Raw genomic sequence first — 17,460 nt, forward strand, 5'->3', positions numbered from 1 at the left:
TCTTCTAGGGTCTGGCTGGCTTCACTCTACTGTTGCTGGTGTTTTTCTTGGTGATGATCCCATGGCACTGGCATTTGTAAAATGCTAGAGTCTTTGGCTCTAACCACACTCTCACTGTCCGGGGCTCTCTTCATGGATTCCAACCCTGCCACACAGTGCCAACCCTCGGTTGCATTCTATGACCCTATTCACATCTTCAAAACCACCAGGCTGGCTCTTACACTCCTTCAGGTATCAGCACAAGGTCCAAACTTGGCCATATGTCTAAAACATAGCTTCCGCATACCTACTCTCAGAAAATACTCTCCAGATGATCTCACCTCAATGATGCTATTTTCTCCTGATGGCTGCTAAGTTCTCAGCTCTAGTTGAACAGTATCCAGTATCCCAGCAAAGTAAAGGTTTCACTAAAGTACTTCTGAAATCTTGTTGATCACAGCTGATCCTTCAGCCCCAGCTACCCAGAGCCACTGGTTCTTAATTCAGATGTCTTGATAGCATCTGCTTCCCTAAACCTCACAAGCCAGGCCTCCATTGTCTTACTGCTCTCAATACTCCTATTATCCACTGTCCTGAAGAATGGACCAGTTACCTCTCAGCACTCAATGGATTTTCTAGCCAAGAAGTCCAAAGTCCTTCTAGAAACCTCCCCAAAGCACATGTCCAGGTCTGCTGCAGCAGTACTACACACTATCTCAGTACTAACTTGCCTGAGTTAGGGTTACTATTGCTGTGATAAAACATCATGACCAAAAGGGAAGGAAACAGTTTATTTGGCTTATACTTCCAAATCACTGACCTTTGAAAGAAGTCAGGACAGTACTCAAACAGGTCATGGACCTGGAGACAGGAGCTGATGCAGAGGCCATGGGTGGGTGTTGTTTACTACAATTCTCATGGCTTGCTTAGCCTGCTCTCTTATAGAAAAGGGCACCCATAATGAACTTTGCCTGTCCCTCCATCACTAATAAAATGCCCAACAGGCTTCCCTCATGCCTGATCTTCAGGAAGCATTTTAAAATTGAGGCTCTTTCCTCTCAAACATCAGCTTACATCAAGTTGACATAAAACTAGCAGCACATACCTTATATTTACCAGTGTCCTTAGATATTGCTAAATTTCATAGCATTTTTGTTAGAAGGACCTGTGAGACCCTCTTATTAAGCCTCCTTGGTACATTACTACAAATGATGTCACAACTGGCCATTGCAGTCCATTTATTTTAAATTATGTTTTGCATTTTGATTCTGAAACATTCAACTTTATTGTGAAGTTTGCTGTAGGAAGTGCCCCATGCATAATAATATTCAGGCTATATTCTCTTGTTAAGAAATTTATTAGAGGGCTGGAGAGAAGGCTCAGTGGTAAATAGCACTTGCTGTTCTTGGAGAGGTCCTGAGTTCAGTTCAATGACTCCAGTTCCATGGGTTCTGATGCTCTCCTCTGGCCTATGCAAGCACCAGGTACACATGTCACATACAGACATACATACAGGCAATATACTCATTCACATTAAGAATAAAAATTGGTCTAACTTTTAGCAATGTATTTGCACATTAATTGTACACCATAATTAGTTTCACTATGATGTGTTCACGTGTATGTGTTAAGGTATTTTGGTCACATCAACCCTTTAATCACTGCTCATGTCCCGTGCCCACTTCCACTGTAGCTCTCTTCTCCTCAATGACTTACCCTCTACTTTGACAGGAGCTCTCCTTAAATTAAAAATCTTAGTTGATCAAATGACTTAATTTGGACTTATTTATAGGATTGAGGGCATGGTGTTATTTGTAGGAATACATGCTCCTTACTAGTGACCACACCAATGAATACCATCAGCTCTGGGTGACATTTCTCAGTGATTGAGGAACCTCATGAGGCCATTGTCTCCATGAAGAGATGATTGACAGTCCCGCTCTTGTGCAGAGATCCTGCAAGTTCTCAGAGCTGCTGAGATTTCAAAGGCGCATCAGTGAGGTCATGGCTGGAGATCAGGGTTCTCCTACATCCATTATTCCCTATATTGTGAGGTATTCCCTGCATCTTGATGGGGTGATAAGGATGTTTGGTCAAGTAAATGCTTTTACCAAATGCCTTGGGCTCTTCCTTCTTGACAACATTTTGGTGGTCTTGTTGGGAACCTCTCCTTTTGTCTCCTTTGGCCCCTAGTTCTGTGGCTTGTGGTAATTTATGTGGCAGTCCCTGAGCAGCTGAAGATTTCTTACTAGGGAGGTTTTGCAGTGAGAGCCAGACTGTGATTCTGAAAGTAATTGGCCCTTGATCCCAGCACAAAAGTCTGGAAGTCATTTCTTAGCTTGTTCCTGACATGTCATGGCCCTGACTAATGTAGATGGTACAGAGCAGGTCACAAAACCTCTTCTCAGACAGACCCATATCTATGGTCAACAGCCACTACTGCATGCAACATAGAGGGTAGTAATGCAGAGAGTGTAAATGGGCAGTCCTAATTGACTGTGTGAAAATAGCTTTTCAGTTGTTCTGGGAATGAACATAGGGTAACTGTCCCTGCATGGGTCATGATAGGAGAGCATGCAAGTGAGGTGCTCAGAAGCTTGTTTCAGTCAGTTCTCATGGTCTGAGCAGAAGGATATTCATTGACATGGAAGTCAGCCTCTCAACAGGTAAGTGTTGGTTGCTAGAAAGATAGATGCTCAGTACATAAAGGCATTTGCCCTGCAAGCATGAGGACCAGAATCCCCATCCCTAGGATCCAGTGGGATACCTACTGCAAGTCCCCTGCAGAACAACCCTTCCAAGAATCAGATGACTCCCCAGCCTGCTCCTTACCTCCTTGGTTATAATGGTTCCACCACAAATATACGGCAATGAAACTGCACACTAAGACGACGACGATTCCCACAGGGATAAGTACTTCCATATAAGGAAAGTGGCTGGTAGGTGGAAGCTGGGTAGTTGATGTAAGCTGGGTGCTATCTGGGACCCTTGGTGTTGATCCTTTTAAAAAAAATGGGAAAGTTCTCAATAAAGTTTAAAAAGACACCTCCATCAGCACCTTCTCTCCCCAGGCAGCCGTGAGGGACTCACATGTAAGAACGATTTTACAAAGTCCTGAGTAGAGAGAGAAGTGGGAGCTGTACATGTGATGTCTTGGCAGAGCTTATTTCACCACAAAGAAAAGTTAATGTCTATCAAACCATCACTTGATAGATGTACTGATAAATGTACTGTGGGTATAACTTTCTGGATGTTGGGGAAATTGATGGTGTTTAAATGTGCCAGAGTAAGATAATAAATTCTTTAGAAGTGATGGTGGAGCTGATGGAAGGGCAGCTATACCTGAGGGTGAGAAGGCTGGAAGTTTACAGTGGTGCACACAGACTTGGGGCTCATTAGCAGGCCATGTAGAGCCTGGACCACTGCTTAATAAGGAATGAGAAGCACTGCTTTGTGAGGTGGAATTTGGCATCCTTGTGGTCATCACTAGTTTCCCAAACAGGAATATTACCCAGAAATCACTCACTCAGTCTATCAAATTGCCTTCTGATAATCTAGGTAAAACCTACTTGGGCTTTCCTTGTGCCACTTTACAAATTCATTGAATTTCTGACTGCATTCTGCTATGGAGTTCTTCAGATGTTTGTTAAGTTCCACATCATCTCTCCACTCATTCATGATATTCTCAGGTACAAATTTAGTCGGTATCCAGGTCATATTCATTATGTCCAAGGTGAAAAAGTAATTTTCACTGATGTTCAATAGCCAGGAGGCACCAATGATTTGTCCTTGTCTGTGCTGAGAAACCATGGTGGTCTGTAAAGTGGGGTAACCTACAAGTCACAGACAAAATCATCATTCTTCACTTCTGATCCATCCATCATCTCTTCAAAGGTAAAGTCTTTCTCTACAAGCTTATGTGTCAGTACTGTTGCCACACACCTTGCTCTAGTTACCCACTGTGTACCCTGTGCCTGCAAGGTACCACAAATGCTCAGCTCCTTCACACCAATGCATTCACCATTGTATTCCTACATGCACTTTCCCCTTCCTCTCTTACCAATGTCTCTGCCTCTGTAATCTACCCCACACTTACCACTGGTCTTTGCAGTGTCCACTTTGATGTCAGACACCTTGTCTCTTAACTCCTGGCCCAAGTGATTCAGCCATTGGGTCAAACATCCCTTAACTTCATTGGCATTTGACATCTTCCCCTGGTTATCCAAAGGCATGGTCTTTTTTATGTTATTAAAATTAAAGGAAAATTTATCATCCACTGAGCACTGTCCTTCATACCAGAGAGGGTTTTCTGAGGTAGGGGACTTGATGATCATGTTGCAACAAAGAAAGTGTGTATCTGTGAGAGAAACATGCAGGTGAGTTCCATAGTGGGAGCAGAAAGCCATAGGACTCATGTTTCTGTGATCCCAAGTATTCTTCTGAAGGGCAAAGGTGAGAGGAGCAGACTCTATTCAAGAGGCCCCCAGCTCTGCACCCTCTTTTCTATGTGATCATTGACTGTCTTAGGTTGGAAGGACCCCTCGGGTGCACACCCTGTTACCCGGAGGACTTATCTCAAAAGTACTTTTCATGACTGTTATCAAGTGTTGAAGTATAAAGTGTGTCTGATATTATCTGTGGTTTAGGAATAACATAGCGGAAAGGAGGCACCATAGAACACATGGTAAATCCAACATGGAGCCTGGTGTTCAGGAAAGCTTCTGGAGGAAGGGCACAGCTTGGCATGGAAGGGGAGCTGCCAGCTGTGAGCTCAATGCTCATCTGTATTACCACTGGGCCCCTTCACACAACACTGTTGGACCTCTGATCTCAGGTTCTCCCATGCTAAACTGCACACATAATTCATTCTCAAGGAGAGATCTCTGTCTATCTGTGACCTGCTTGAAGCCCCAATCTCCTACCTTTCTCTGTGTCTTGCTCTATTACTGCCCTGTTCCTCACGAGTGAATCCCCAGATGCTACTGTGAATGTCTCATGTAGTGGTTTAAAGGACAGTGTCCTCTATATGCTCAGGTGTTTGACTACTTGGTCACCAGTCACATCCAAACACCCGGCAGCCATTTGCATAGATTTAGGAAGTATGACCTTGCTTGGGAAAGTATATCATTGAGAGTGTGGCAGTGAACCCACAAATTTCTTCAATTCCCATTTCTCCATCTCTGCATCTTGCTTAAGCTCTCAGCTCCCTGCTCCAGCCATCCTGCCTGCCTGCTGTCATGCTCCCTGCTGTGATGGTGATGGACTCTTGTCCCTTTGAAGCTAGAAGCTATAAGCCCACACCTTTCTTCTCTATGGCCCCTTGGTTCTGGTGTTTTATCATAGCAATAGAAAATAACTAATACAGCAATTAGATCAAGATTTAAATCTTTGCATGTCAAACAGGCTCATTTATACCTTTCATTCCTGTTCTTGTAGATTGAAAGCAGCCAGAGATAAAACACCCAGAAAGACTATGGCTGGACCTCCCTCCTGTGTTCTATGACCCAGAAAAACCTATCAGTCAGAGGAGTGAATCCTAGGAAATGGCCCTGAGTAGAGTTCATGACAGTTTGCAATTGGACAATCACCTTGCTTGGGTAGATCCTGGCATAGTAATGGCTTCGGAGACAGAGTGGCATCTGGTTTTAGGCTATTGGAAGTCCCATCAGGCCTCAGGAAGTCATCACGAGGTAAGCTTTTCCCCACTAGGGTATTAGATAGACAGATCTCAATCAGACAAGGTATCCAGAAGTAAGACATTGTTGCAGGAACATAAGAAGTCACTTGTGTGTTAAGATGTCTCTGGGAGAGAGAGATAAGTACATTTTCTCAACAGAACATCTCCTGTTACTTAGAAGGCTGTAAATCTTATCTAGAGGAAGTGACTGAGGTCAGTTCTCAAGTAAACTGCAATGTCTCCTTCAGCAAGCATCTCAGGCTTCAAGGAGAGACTTCTATGTTCCATGAGAGCCTAGGAATCCATTGGGCAGCAATGGAGAGATAAGAGATCTTAAAACCAGGACCTCATCCTGTCACTTATAGCTGACTGAGAACTCACAGACAGCACAGAACCCACTGTTGTCTGGGAAGGATGCAGCTTCCACAGTACTCTGTGGAATGGGCACCAATACTGGTCCATGGGAAATACCCTAATCTGGGTTAGAGGACAAACCTGCTAATCATACAGTAAAGCTTGCCAGATTGAAATAGAAAATTAGTGACTCATTTATAAAGCAAAGAAGCCTGCTCCTGCCTAATGAACACCATTATCTGATGCTATCTACTCAGGAGGTAGACTACATGGGCCTGGGACCAAGGGCAGAAGCTTCCACAGGTCCCCATCCAGTACCATCTTCAGGGTCCTCCACAGAGGACAAGGCTTTCCAGCCCCTAATTAGCTGAAGTGTCTTCAGGCATGAGTACAGATAGCCCCCTGGTGGACAAGGGTCTGAAAGGCATTCTGTGGATAGGAAAGTGGGGAAGGCTAGATGGGCAGGGAAGGGAGCTGAGCAGGCTGGAGGCTGATGAGCCAGATGGGCATTGAAGCTGACCTGGTGTCACACACCTGTAATCCCAACCCTCTTACCTCTGATTCCTGATCTCCCTGGATTTTAGGCTTCCCTCATTTCAGCCCCTTGGTTTGGTATCACCCTGAACAGTGTAAGGTTACACTGTGAGTCAAGTTCTGGATCAACAAAGCAAGCTCTGTTTATAAATCTTTGGCAGGGCGAGTGAATTTTATTTACATCCGTAAATAGTTTGATAGGAAAAAAAATTGTTGCCAAAGACCTATTTACTCATTTGATTCCTTTAACAAACGGAATTCTGCCATAATCATGCTATGTCAGATTGTAGGTAGATATGTTTCTGTCCTCTACAATATCAGTATTTATTGAGTAATAATGAAATCACAGGATACATCTGTTTTATTGGCTTCAGTCTGCCAAGGGCTTCAAAGTACCTTTGATAGCAAATATAGGTTCTTTACTGCAATAATGATTACTAGTTTTAACTCTCAGATTTTTGTTTGTTTTTGATTTCTCAATGTAGCATTGGCTGTCCTGGAGCTCACTCTGTAGACCAGGCTGACCGCAAACTCAGAGATCCACCTGCCTCTGCCTCCCATGTGCTTGAATTAAAGGCATGTGATACCATTTCCTGTCAACTCTCAGATCTTATATTACATATCATATAGCATATATGTATATATGTGTGTTTGTGTACATGTGTGCATGTATGTGGTTTATGCATGCATGTATGGGATATGTGTGTGTACAATATGTGGTATATATATATATATATATATGATGTATGTGCATGTATATGGTGTATATGTGTGCATGTATGGTGGTGTGTGTGTGCAGGCATGTGGTGTTTGTGTATGTGTGTGCACATACACATGATGTATATATGTAGGTTATGGAATGACTAGAGAAAGATTAAGGTGTCCACAGCCTGTAAAACCCAAATGAAAAGGACCTCACCGATCTATGGAGAACTGCAGACCTACCCCAAATCACTCATGAGAAACACAACTTGATGCAATCGCAAGAGGTTTACTGGCTAGCCAGGGCTGTCTTCCCAAAAGCCCACGCAGGGGCAGAGGAATTCAGCCCAGAACAAAAGAAGTTTACAGCTTTTAAGGGGGAATCTACAAACCAGGTGGGGGTGGAGTTAGGGAAGGGGGAAGGCTGAGAGTGGAGTTAGGGAAGGGGGAAGGAGAGGGAACAGGTCACTAGGTCATCGATACATTTGATCTCAAATTCTTAAGATGGATGGTGTGTCACTTTATAATTGGCTATTTCGAACTAGTTTCACACTATATATCATGAGCTCCAGTTCAAGGGGGTCAGGCTTATCTCAAACTTTTAGCATCCTGGCACCAACTGTCTCAGGGCTGTTAGTTCAAAGTGTGGCCAGGTTAATCTCGGGCCCATAGCATCCTGACACCATGAATCTTAAGGTTTGTTTAGTTAGGGCCATCTGTTCAAATGGTCAGCTAATTTCCTGGGACTGAGGCAACGCAGTGTTTGACTTATAGGTTTTTATGTCTTTGCTTTTAAGAGTAGGGTTCAGGGGATCGACTTATGATTTTTCTATCTTTCAGGCCTAAAAGAATTACTAAAGCAAAAGTAGAGTCCATTTAGAATAGAGTTCATTCAGATGCAGTTGGCCAGTTGCAGAGCTGTAGGCTAACAGGGCTTGACCAGGCTCAGAGTTGAATGGTACTGCAGAAGATGAAGTGCAGGATCATGGAACTAGAGAGGCAAGGTGAAGGACAGGTCAGTTTGAATAGACAGCATGGATAGGAATTAAAGCATGTGTTAACAGTAGTCACTGAGGTAAAGCTCAGGGGACCATCAAGAGTTCCTTGCTTATTGACCTCTTGACTTGATACACACACAGATCAGAGACTGTTGGGAGGTTGGTGGTGGGCATCACCGTGTAGACTTAGGTATGTTCTTCTTTATGGATCCAGATGAGTTTGTTGCACATTTTTTCAGTTGGGAATATTTGATAATTTCTTGCCTCTGATTTTTTCAATATGGTTTTGCTATGACCACATGCTTTTGTGTCCATGTAATTTTGATAATAGTTGTAAATTTAGAAATTAATTATTTAATCTGTATTGCCTCAATGGCTGTGCTGAACAGAGGGTATATCTACTTGTAGAGAAGATGATGTCCAGTCATCAACTTGTTGCTTGTAAAATGGAACCACCTCGGGCAAGACCCATGCTGAAAGCCATCATTTTACATAATAAGTTGTAACCTAGAGCAGTGCAAAGCCTGATCCCCACAGGGTCATAGTCTAAGAATAAGAACAGAAACAAAGCAAGATGGAGTCACTGATGTCAATGGCCTGTTACATCTTGATGAAGTGAGACAGGAGGCATGGAGACTGTCAATTTTAATATTTCATACCATGTTTTGTCAGAAGTGAAATGACACAGATTGCCAACACCATTAGAAGCTTTTTTCCCCTTTCTGCCATTGATGCAGAAGAAATGAGTACTGTCAGAACACAGTTCATGAATGAAGCTGTGTGAAGAGAATTCTGAGAGCTTTTGAGAAACTGAGAAGATAAAGACACGAGTCTTGTAAACTCTGTTCCTCCTCTTAAACCTGGGTTTGTTCTTAGAATGAACTTTCATACCCTTTTCAGGTATAAATAGGAGTGGGTTTGCTTTAGATTACACATTGCTGATTACTTCTATCATTGAAAAATGTCCCCAAGAGTGGGTGTCATTGTGACTGTGTATAGCCTAAAGGCATGTGAACACACCTTGCAGTTGTGACTGTATAAGGCTTAAACTTATGTGAATATTGTTTATATTACTTTTCTTAGCCCTCAAAGTATAAATTGTCTGATGCTCTGGATAAAGCTAGCTATTTCTTGAGACTTCTGTTCACCTCATTTTTATGCTCTGCTCTCTTAGGTTAATTCAGTCATCTAGAGTGGTAACAAATTGGTACCCCAGTAGAGACCTGAAGTCTGCTAAGAGAGAGGTAAGTGAGAATAATGGGGCAGAAATCAGGGAAGGTTTTGTGTCATTTCTTAAAGAAAGTAGGGCTCAATTATCAAAAGCACAGCTACTAGACTGCTTAAAAGTTGTTTGGGTTTTAAGCCCTGGATTCCAGTAGGAATTTTAGATTAAGAAGTGTGGCACAGAGTCTGAAAGAATATTGAAAGACACAGTAAAGATTGGGAAGGTACCTGTTTAATTGTGATTACTTGGAAATGCTTAAGAAAGATAAGAAGATTATTAATCCTGTAGCAGAAATGGTTAATTGCCTCAAAACCATCTCTTTGACCCTTATGCTCACTCCCTAGCTATTGAAAAGGAAGTACGAGTTCTTCAATTCAAGAGTTCTTATTAAAACAATTTGCTTTTGATAATGCCAAGGATGCTTGCCAAAGATTGATCAACCAGGTGTGTATGTGTGTGTGTGTGTGTGTGTGTGAGAGAGAGAGAGAGAGAGAGAGAGAGAGAGAGAGAGAGAGAGAAGAAATGTTATTCATTTTCTAAAGTTATGCAGCAATGTGGGGACCTACAAACATGGAGCCAAATCAGCTGCTTTAGAAAACTGTGCAGTTCAAAGGCAGATGGCAGCTAAGTGTGTCAATTGTTGCAGACACCTTTTAAAAAAAATGTAAATTGCCCTTACAACAAATCAATGTGCAAAATTAGAAGGCTTAAATCCCAAAACAATAACAGTTGTGCCAGCTTCATGTTGTAATCAGTCTACTATTTCCTTACCAGCTGCTACTCAAGGAAGTGCTGCTATGATATTCCTTCCCAGTATCTCTTTTATTCTGGCCTCCAGGTGAGTGCTTTTTTCCCCTGCCACATTCTCACCACGATGTGCTGTCTCATCATAAGAACTTAGCAATGGGTCCCTGAGGTTACTGACAATAGGTGGGGTCTCCAATATTACAAATGAAATAAACTTTATTTCTGTGTAAGATAGCTATTTCGGGTATTTCTTCAGAGACAGGAAGCTGACTAAGGAATTTCCAATTCTTTCTGCATCCACTTTCTTTGATGCTATATTAAAAATGGAGTACAGAGCTAAACAAAGAATTATCAACTAAGGAATCTTGAATGGCCAAGACACACATTAAGAAATGTTTAACATCCTTAGTCATCAGGAAATGCAAATCAAATCTACCCTGAGATCCTACTTTATACCAATCAGAATGGCTAGGATCAAAACCTCAGGCTTCAACAACAGATGCTGGTGAGGATGTAGAGAAAGAGGAACATTCCTCCATTGATGGTGGTATCAGTCTGAAAGCAAAATAGCAGTTCCTCAGAAAATTGGAAATAGTTCCACCTGAAGACCCAGCTATATCATTACTGGTCATAAATGCTCCAACATATAACAAGGACATGTGATCCACTATGTTCATAGCAGCCTTATTTGTGATAGCCAGAAGTTGGGAATAACCCAGATGTCTCTCAAGGGAAAAATGAATGCAGAAAATGCAGTTCATTTACACAATGGAGTACTATTTAGCTATTAAAAATGACAACTTCATGAATTTTGTAGGCAAATGGATGAAACTAGAAAATATCATTCTGAGTGATAGGGCATGGTATGTACTCACTGATAAGTGAATATTAGCCCAAAAGCTCAGAATACCCACAATACAACTCAGACCATATGAAGCTTAACAAGAAGGAAGGTGAAAGTATGGATGCTTCAACTCCATTTAGAAGGGAGAACAAAATAATCATGAGAAGCAGAGAGAGAGAGGGACCCGGGTAGGAGAGAAGAGGGAGAGAAAAAGGGGGGGGGGGCAGAACCAGGTATAGGAAGAGACAGGGGAGAATTCCAGAGGGTCAGGAGAATGGATAGAAATAAGTAGCAGTGGGATTTGAGGCACTGAAAGGGAACCACTAGAATGTCCCAGAAGCCAGGGATGCGAGAGACTCCCAAGACCCAATGGGGTTGACATTAGCCGGAATACCCAACAGTGGGGAGATAGAACCTGAAGAGACCACCTCCATGTTCCTTTCTAAAGGAAATTCAGGGACAAAAACTGGAGCAGAGACAGAAGGAAAGGCCAGTCAGAGATTGCCCTACCTTGGAATCCATCCCATCTGCAGACACCAAACCCAGACACTATTTTTGATGCCAAAAAGTGCTTGCAGGCAGGAGCCTGGTATGGCTGTCCTCTGAGAGTTTCTGCCAGCACCTGACTAAAACAGACACAGGTACTCACAGCCAACCTTTGGACTGAGCCTGGGGACCCTCATGGAAGAGTTGGGGGAAGGACTGAAGTAGCTGAAGAGGATTGCAGCCTCATAGGAAGAACAACAATGTCAAAAACTGGATCCCACAGAGTTCCCAGGTACTAAACCACCAGCCAAAGAGTATACACAGGTAGGTCTGTGGCTCCCGCTACATATGTAGCAAAGGACTGACTGCCTTGTCTGACATCAATGAGAGGAGGGGTGCTTGGTCCTGTGGAGGCCTGTTGCCCCAGTGAAGAACGATGCTGGAGGGGTGAGCCGGAAGTGGGTGGGTGGATGGGGAAACACCCTCTTAGAGGCAAGGGGGCAGGGGGTTTGCGGAGGGGAGACTGGGAAGGGGGACAACACTTGAAACGTAAATAAATAAAATAATTAATAATAAATTTAAAAATATGAAAAAAAAAATGTTGTACAATCTACATTCCAGGACACGGTTCAGATTCTGAACTGGCTGCTTCCCTGAACACTCAGAAAGTAAAGCTTTCATGTTCTAAGCTTTTGTATCTGAAGTGAGGAGTTTTCTATTTCCACCTTTTAAAGTTCAAGATAAAGTTCAAGGGCAAAGAGCCCAGGGATACAGGAGGGATTGTAGGGAACGGAGGAAGACAGTTTGTAGAGTGCACAAAGCCTGGGTACAGGAGACTGTATTCCTAGAGGAATCCACCGCGTGCCAATGGCATCCCGTTATAGCATCTATTTAGTGATTCCCATCTGATACCTTAACCTCCCATGTTTTCTAGCCACCCCTCCCACCCCGCAGTAACTTCTACCATCCTTCTACCCATCTCCAAGTCGTAAAACATTGTTCTCTGAGGTCTAGAACAAGACCCGGAAGGAGTCCTCAGAAGTGGTGGGTGGCTGAGGAGGGCTAGGAGCGGTCCCACAGGGAGGACCAGCTCTCCTAGTCACTTTGGCTTTGAGTCTGCACTCCCCGAATCACCCCCAATCAGATCCCAGAAACTTACCTGCACCATAGAGCAGGAGAGCCCAAATACGCAGACTCGCTGGAATGAGTTTGATGACTGAAAATGAGGCCAAGGTTCCTCCTCCCATATCCAGCACACAGAGATCGCGACTATGAACTGACTAACCCGGGTCTCCGGAGTTCCCAGGTCTTCCCAGGGACTCGGGGGTCTCTTCCCAGAACTCACGGAGGCCCAGAGACCATCATTATCAGAAGCAGGAACAAACGAATAAAGTTGGTTCCTCCCGCAGGGATCGCTTGCAGCCGGAGGAAAAAATAAGTACTGAAGGCGACGTGTCTTTCTACACACTCAGACAGGTGGAGCTTGGAATGTTTTTGCACCTCCCCATGGCCTTTCTTCCTCCCACCTCCTACCCCAAAGTTGCATAGTCACCTTCAAAAGAAAGACAAGTTCTGGCTTGGTTTATTTTTAGATTTTAAAACACCTACAAGGTCTCTTTCCAAATACTGCCCAATATGAAATCAACTTGATTGAAGACAATTGTTACGGTATTTTTTAGCAGCGCTGTGCATTCCCAGTAAACCCTGTGACTTGGAAAAGCTAAGACCTTCGGGGAAGTGCGCGTGGCGTGGAGTCCAGAGTTTTCCTTGGGCATCTTTCCTCAGGTGCCTGGGCGTGGTACCTGCTGACTATGGTGGGCTGCCAGCCAGCAGACCCAGAGGGATTTGCCTATTTTCTTTCCAGAAGACTCAAGTCCACAATACGTCACTGGCAGCTTTTAAATGTAATTTAATTTTTAGAACGTGTGTTCTGGGGTCTTCACATTTGCAAGGCAAATACTTTAATAACCAAGCTATCTGCACCCCAGCTTGCAGCGGCGGGGGGCAGGGACGGGGTCCCTTTCTTGAGATTTCCTTTTCAGTGACTTTTGCAACTGTGGTGTCCCTGCAGTCTTTCATGGATCCACAGAGCTATCTGCTAAAGACTAATTAAACAATATCAAGTGACTGAGGTTGGTGTGGTGACCAGTGGGGGAGAAATCGTAACACCTATATGTAGAATCTGAGAAGTCTCAGGTTTTGGTTGGTGGTGGTTCTTTCTATGATTTTTCTTGTTTCATTCAGGGATTTTTCCATCCATTCAAGTGGTCCTGGTTAGGATAGTGTCCCAGCTAGAATTGGCTGAAACTGGGGCCTCTGATGTCACAGAAACCAGAGTTATTACTAAGTTAGTCACTTGTATACTTTACATCCTTTCAGGGCCACTTCCATAATTAACCCCATTAATTCCTCCAGAGAAGACTATTCTCTCCCAGCTACGTGGGAACTGAGCAGGGTAAGTTTTTTAAATGTCACAGTTGCATCAAAATTCTTAAACTTCTGAAAGCTGTGTCTGTAGCCCACAACTCAATAAAATTATCTCTAGGGCCAAGTTCATAACCATCCTGAGAGTGGTATGAGTTTGGCAAGCAGAGGAAAGACAGGAGGGCCCAGGGGGCACACCCTGTTCTCAGCTGGCTCTTCTTTAGAACTGCCTAATTCAACCTTCTGCCCAGTTCTTGTTCTCCCAGAGTCCTGCCTGGTTCGAAAGCCTCAAGGGCTTGGACTGACAATCAATCCCCTTCCAGTCTAGGGTGGAGACACTTCCCCCTGCCCTTACTACCAGCCTCAGGAGATCCAGGTCCTTTAGGGAGCTTTGTGGAGATTAAGCCAGATTCTTGACTTCACCATAGAAAAAAATTTCAGGACAAGCAAGTCTGGAGCAGAGTTGGAGTTAATTAAAAAGCGATTGTAAAGAAGAGGGTCAGAGGAAAGAGGAGTCTGGGAGGGCAGTCAAGACCAGAAGTCTGACAGCTGAGTCACAGGAAGGTGTTGCTACTGTTGCCAGTATACTTTTCCTTTGTTTGGCAAATGAACTCAGATGTGCAAGGCTCTTGGGTTCACTGGATAGAATCCACACTGATAAGTAAACTCCTAAGTTAAAAGAAGGGTGGGGCACCTGATTTTTTTTTAACTGAAAACAATAGTTTAGTCTTGCTTGTGTCTTAGAAATAACCCTGGAAAGGAATAAAGCTATATTGGAAAGTCACACAAGCTTGTTGCCATTCTAACATCTTGATTTGAAAATATTTTTCTATAAAAGAAAAACTGTCAGGCCAGGTGTAGGGGCACATGCCTTTAATTTCAGCCTTCAGGAGCCTGGTTATTCAGATAGATAGATAGATAGATAGATAGATAGATAGATAGATAGAGGAGAGAGGAGAGAGAAAGGAGAGAGAGGGGGAGGGAAGAGAGGGGGAAGGGAGAGATTTTTCAGGATCTTTCTGGCCTAATCCACTAGTTTCTCTATCCAGGAGAGCCATCTGGAAGCTGGGATAGATGTTGGTATCAGGAAAGTGCTTTACAGATGCAGGTTGCCTTCAAATCCAGCAATAACGGTGACATCACCCATAGGGGACAGGGACCTGAGCATCTGTTGCCATGGCAACCGCCATACAGTCCTACATTCCCAGTGTCCACATGGCTCACCTCCCACTCTTACTTATGAGTGGTTACATCACAGCCTAAATAACAGGCAGAACTTCTCGGTCTTTACCCTCTCTTTTCTCCCTTCGTCTCTGTTGCCTCCTTTGCCCCCTTCCCCCACAATAAACCTCTCTGACGTGAAAATGTACTGGTCTGGTCTGGTCTGATCTGTCCGGACACAAGCCGCATTACTATCACAACATAGGTGCTGAGACTTGGGGAACCGCTAGACCTAGCTGTGCCCGCCGGCAGATGCTGCAGTAGTCACAATGACTAGGCGCTGGCGGGGACCGTGACCGACTGACCATCCTGCGTGGCCATGTGGACCGTCGCCCGGCAGGCGTGACTGCAGTTTGTGCACATGGCTGCCTTGCAAGCTTGGGTTCTGACTGCTGCTCTTCTGCCACCACCACGCCCGCCACTATGCGTGGAGCGCTGCAGACACTGGGCGACCACCACGTTTTTCTCTATCCTGTTAGATGTCCAGTCACAGAACATATTTGCCTTTGCCTGGACAAATCCTGACACCCACTTCTCTACCCAACTTACCTGGACTGTTCTGCCAAAGGGGTTCAAGACAGCCCACACCTATTTGTCCAGGCTCTGGCTTCTGACTTACTTTCTCTGTCTCTCCCTTAATCTAAGTTTGTGCATCCTTCTCTGTAGCCCTTCTCTAAAAATTAGCCAAGCAGACACCTCTGCTCTTCTGAATTTCCTTTCCAGTTGAGGCCACAGGGTCTCACCTTCTAAAGCCCACCAATTCACTCCTCAGGTCACCTATTTGGGACTAATAATTACCCCAACCCACAACACTAACCTTAGAAACAATCTGATTCAGTCTCTAACTGTTCCTTCTAAAAAGAGATTTTGTCACTCCTAGGACTAGCTTTTTTCTTTTTTCTTTCTTTTTTTTTTTTTTTTTTTTTTTTTTTTTTTTTTTTTTTTTTAACATTCCTGGGTTTCTTCCTTTCCCTCCTTTCTCCACTTTAATATGAAGTAGTGTTAGGCCTCACCCACAAACCTCTACTCAAACCTGGTACCAAGCCCTTTCAAAGGCTCCAAGAGCCTCTCCTTTAGGCTCCCTGGCCTGACTTTTTTCCCTTTTCCCTCTATGTAACTGAAAAAGAGGGATTTGTTCTTGGAGTCCTAGGTCATCAACTGGGACCCTCTTTTGCACCTATAGCATGCTTGTTTAAAAAAAAAACAAAAACAAATCCAAAAAACAAAACAAAAACAAGATAAAACAAAACAAAACCTAGATCTAACCATCCAGAAATGGGCACCTTAGCAGCCTCTGTACTCCCTATTTGATAATTAACAACAACAACAATCCCTAACCTTTGGGTCACCTATCACTGTCTTCTCATAAGCTGTCACAGTTCCTAACTTACAAAGGCTTACAGACTCTACCTCCCTCCAGGGTTCTTTCTCTTCAGGTAGCTGTTATAGAAGACTCCACCCTCACCTTTCAATCATGCCCATCTCTTAATATTTTCAGTCTTCTTCCTCAACCTAATACTAACCACTCCCTATCTCACTTTTGCATTGAAATTTTAGAGAAACTATTACCTCATCCTTTACACATACAGGAGGCACATTGCCTCAAGCCATCTATACCTGGTATACAGATGGAAGCTCCTTTCTACATGAAGGGGCCAGGAAAGCTGGCTGTGCCATAGTGTCAGACACTGAGGTAGTGGAGGCACAGGACCTTCCTGCTCATACCACCAATCAACAGGTTGAACTAATAGCCCTCACTCGTGTCTTCCAGCTGGCACAGGGACAGTCCCTCAACATCTACACAGATTCCAAACATGCTTTTCATATCCTCCTGTCGCATGCCGCTATCTGGAAGGAGCTGGGGTTACTTACGACTAAAGGAGAATCAGTAACTAATGCAAACCAAATTATGGCCATGTTAAAGGCCTCCCATCTCCCCACAGTTATTGGGATTGTCCACTACAGATTTCACCAGACAGATGACTCTATTGTCTCCAAGGGAAACAACTGAGCTGATGAGGCAGCTAGAGCTGTGGCCCTTATGGGTCTAGATTTGTCTCACCCTCCCCAGGACATTCTTACACTGCAACCCACATCCCCACCCTCACCCCCTGACATTCGTCATACTCTGTCCTATCTTCACCAACTGTTTCATCCTAACAGCCAAGCGTTGTCTTATTTTGTTAAGACCCACCTACAGCTTACTCCTGAAGACTTAAGTTTCTTAAAATCTATTACTGCTTCTTGCAAAATCTGTCAGATGTCAGAT

At 43.8% G+C, this 17,460-nt stretch overlaps 1 protein-coding gene across 1 annotated transcript; it reads right to left on the reverse strand.

Annotated features, from left to right (window-relative positions):
• Positions 1-2,811: 2,811 nt before the first annotated feature.
• On the reverse strand, positions 2,812-12,963 carry LOC117702532 (retinoic acid early-inducible protein 1-gamma-like; the record flags this gene model as incomplete). Its single annotated transcript, XM_076706492.1, has 5 exons — positions 12,706-12,963; positions 5,568-5,684; positions 4,076-4,336; positions 3,549-3,812; positions 2,812-2,979 (listed from the first exon to the last, which is right to left on the reverse strand). Coding segments are annotated over exons 1-5 (898 nt in total), but the record flags the coding sequence as incomplete, so codon positions are not given.
• Between the last annotated feature and the right edge of the window lie 4,497 nt (positions 12,964-17,460).

Source organism: Arvicanthis niloticus, unplaced genomic scaffold (assembly GCF_011762505.2).
Source record: "Arvicanthis niloticus isolate mArvNil1 unplaced genomic scaffold, mArvNil1.pat.X pat_scaffold_919_arrow_ctg1, whole genome shotgun sequence".
Classification (NCBI taxonomy): domain Eukaryota; kingdom Metazoa; phylum Chordata; class Mammalia; order Rodentia; family Muridae; genus Arvicanthis; species Arvicanthis niloticus.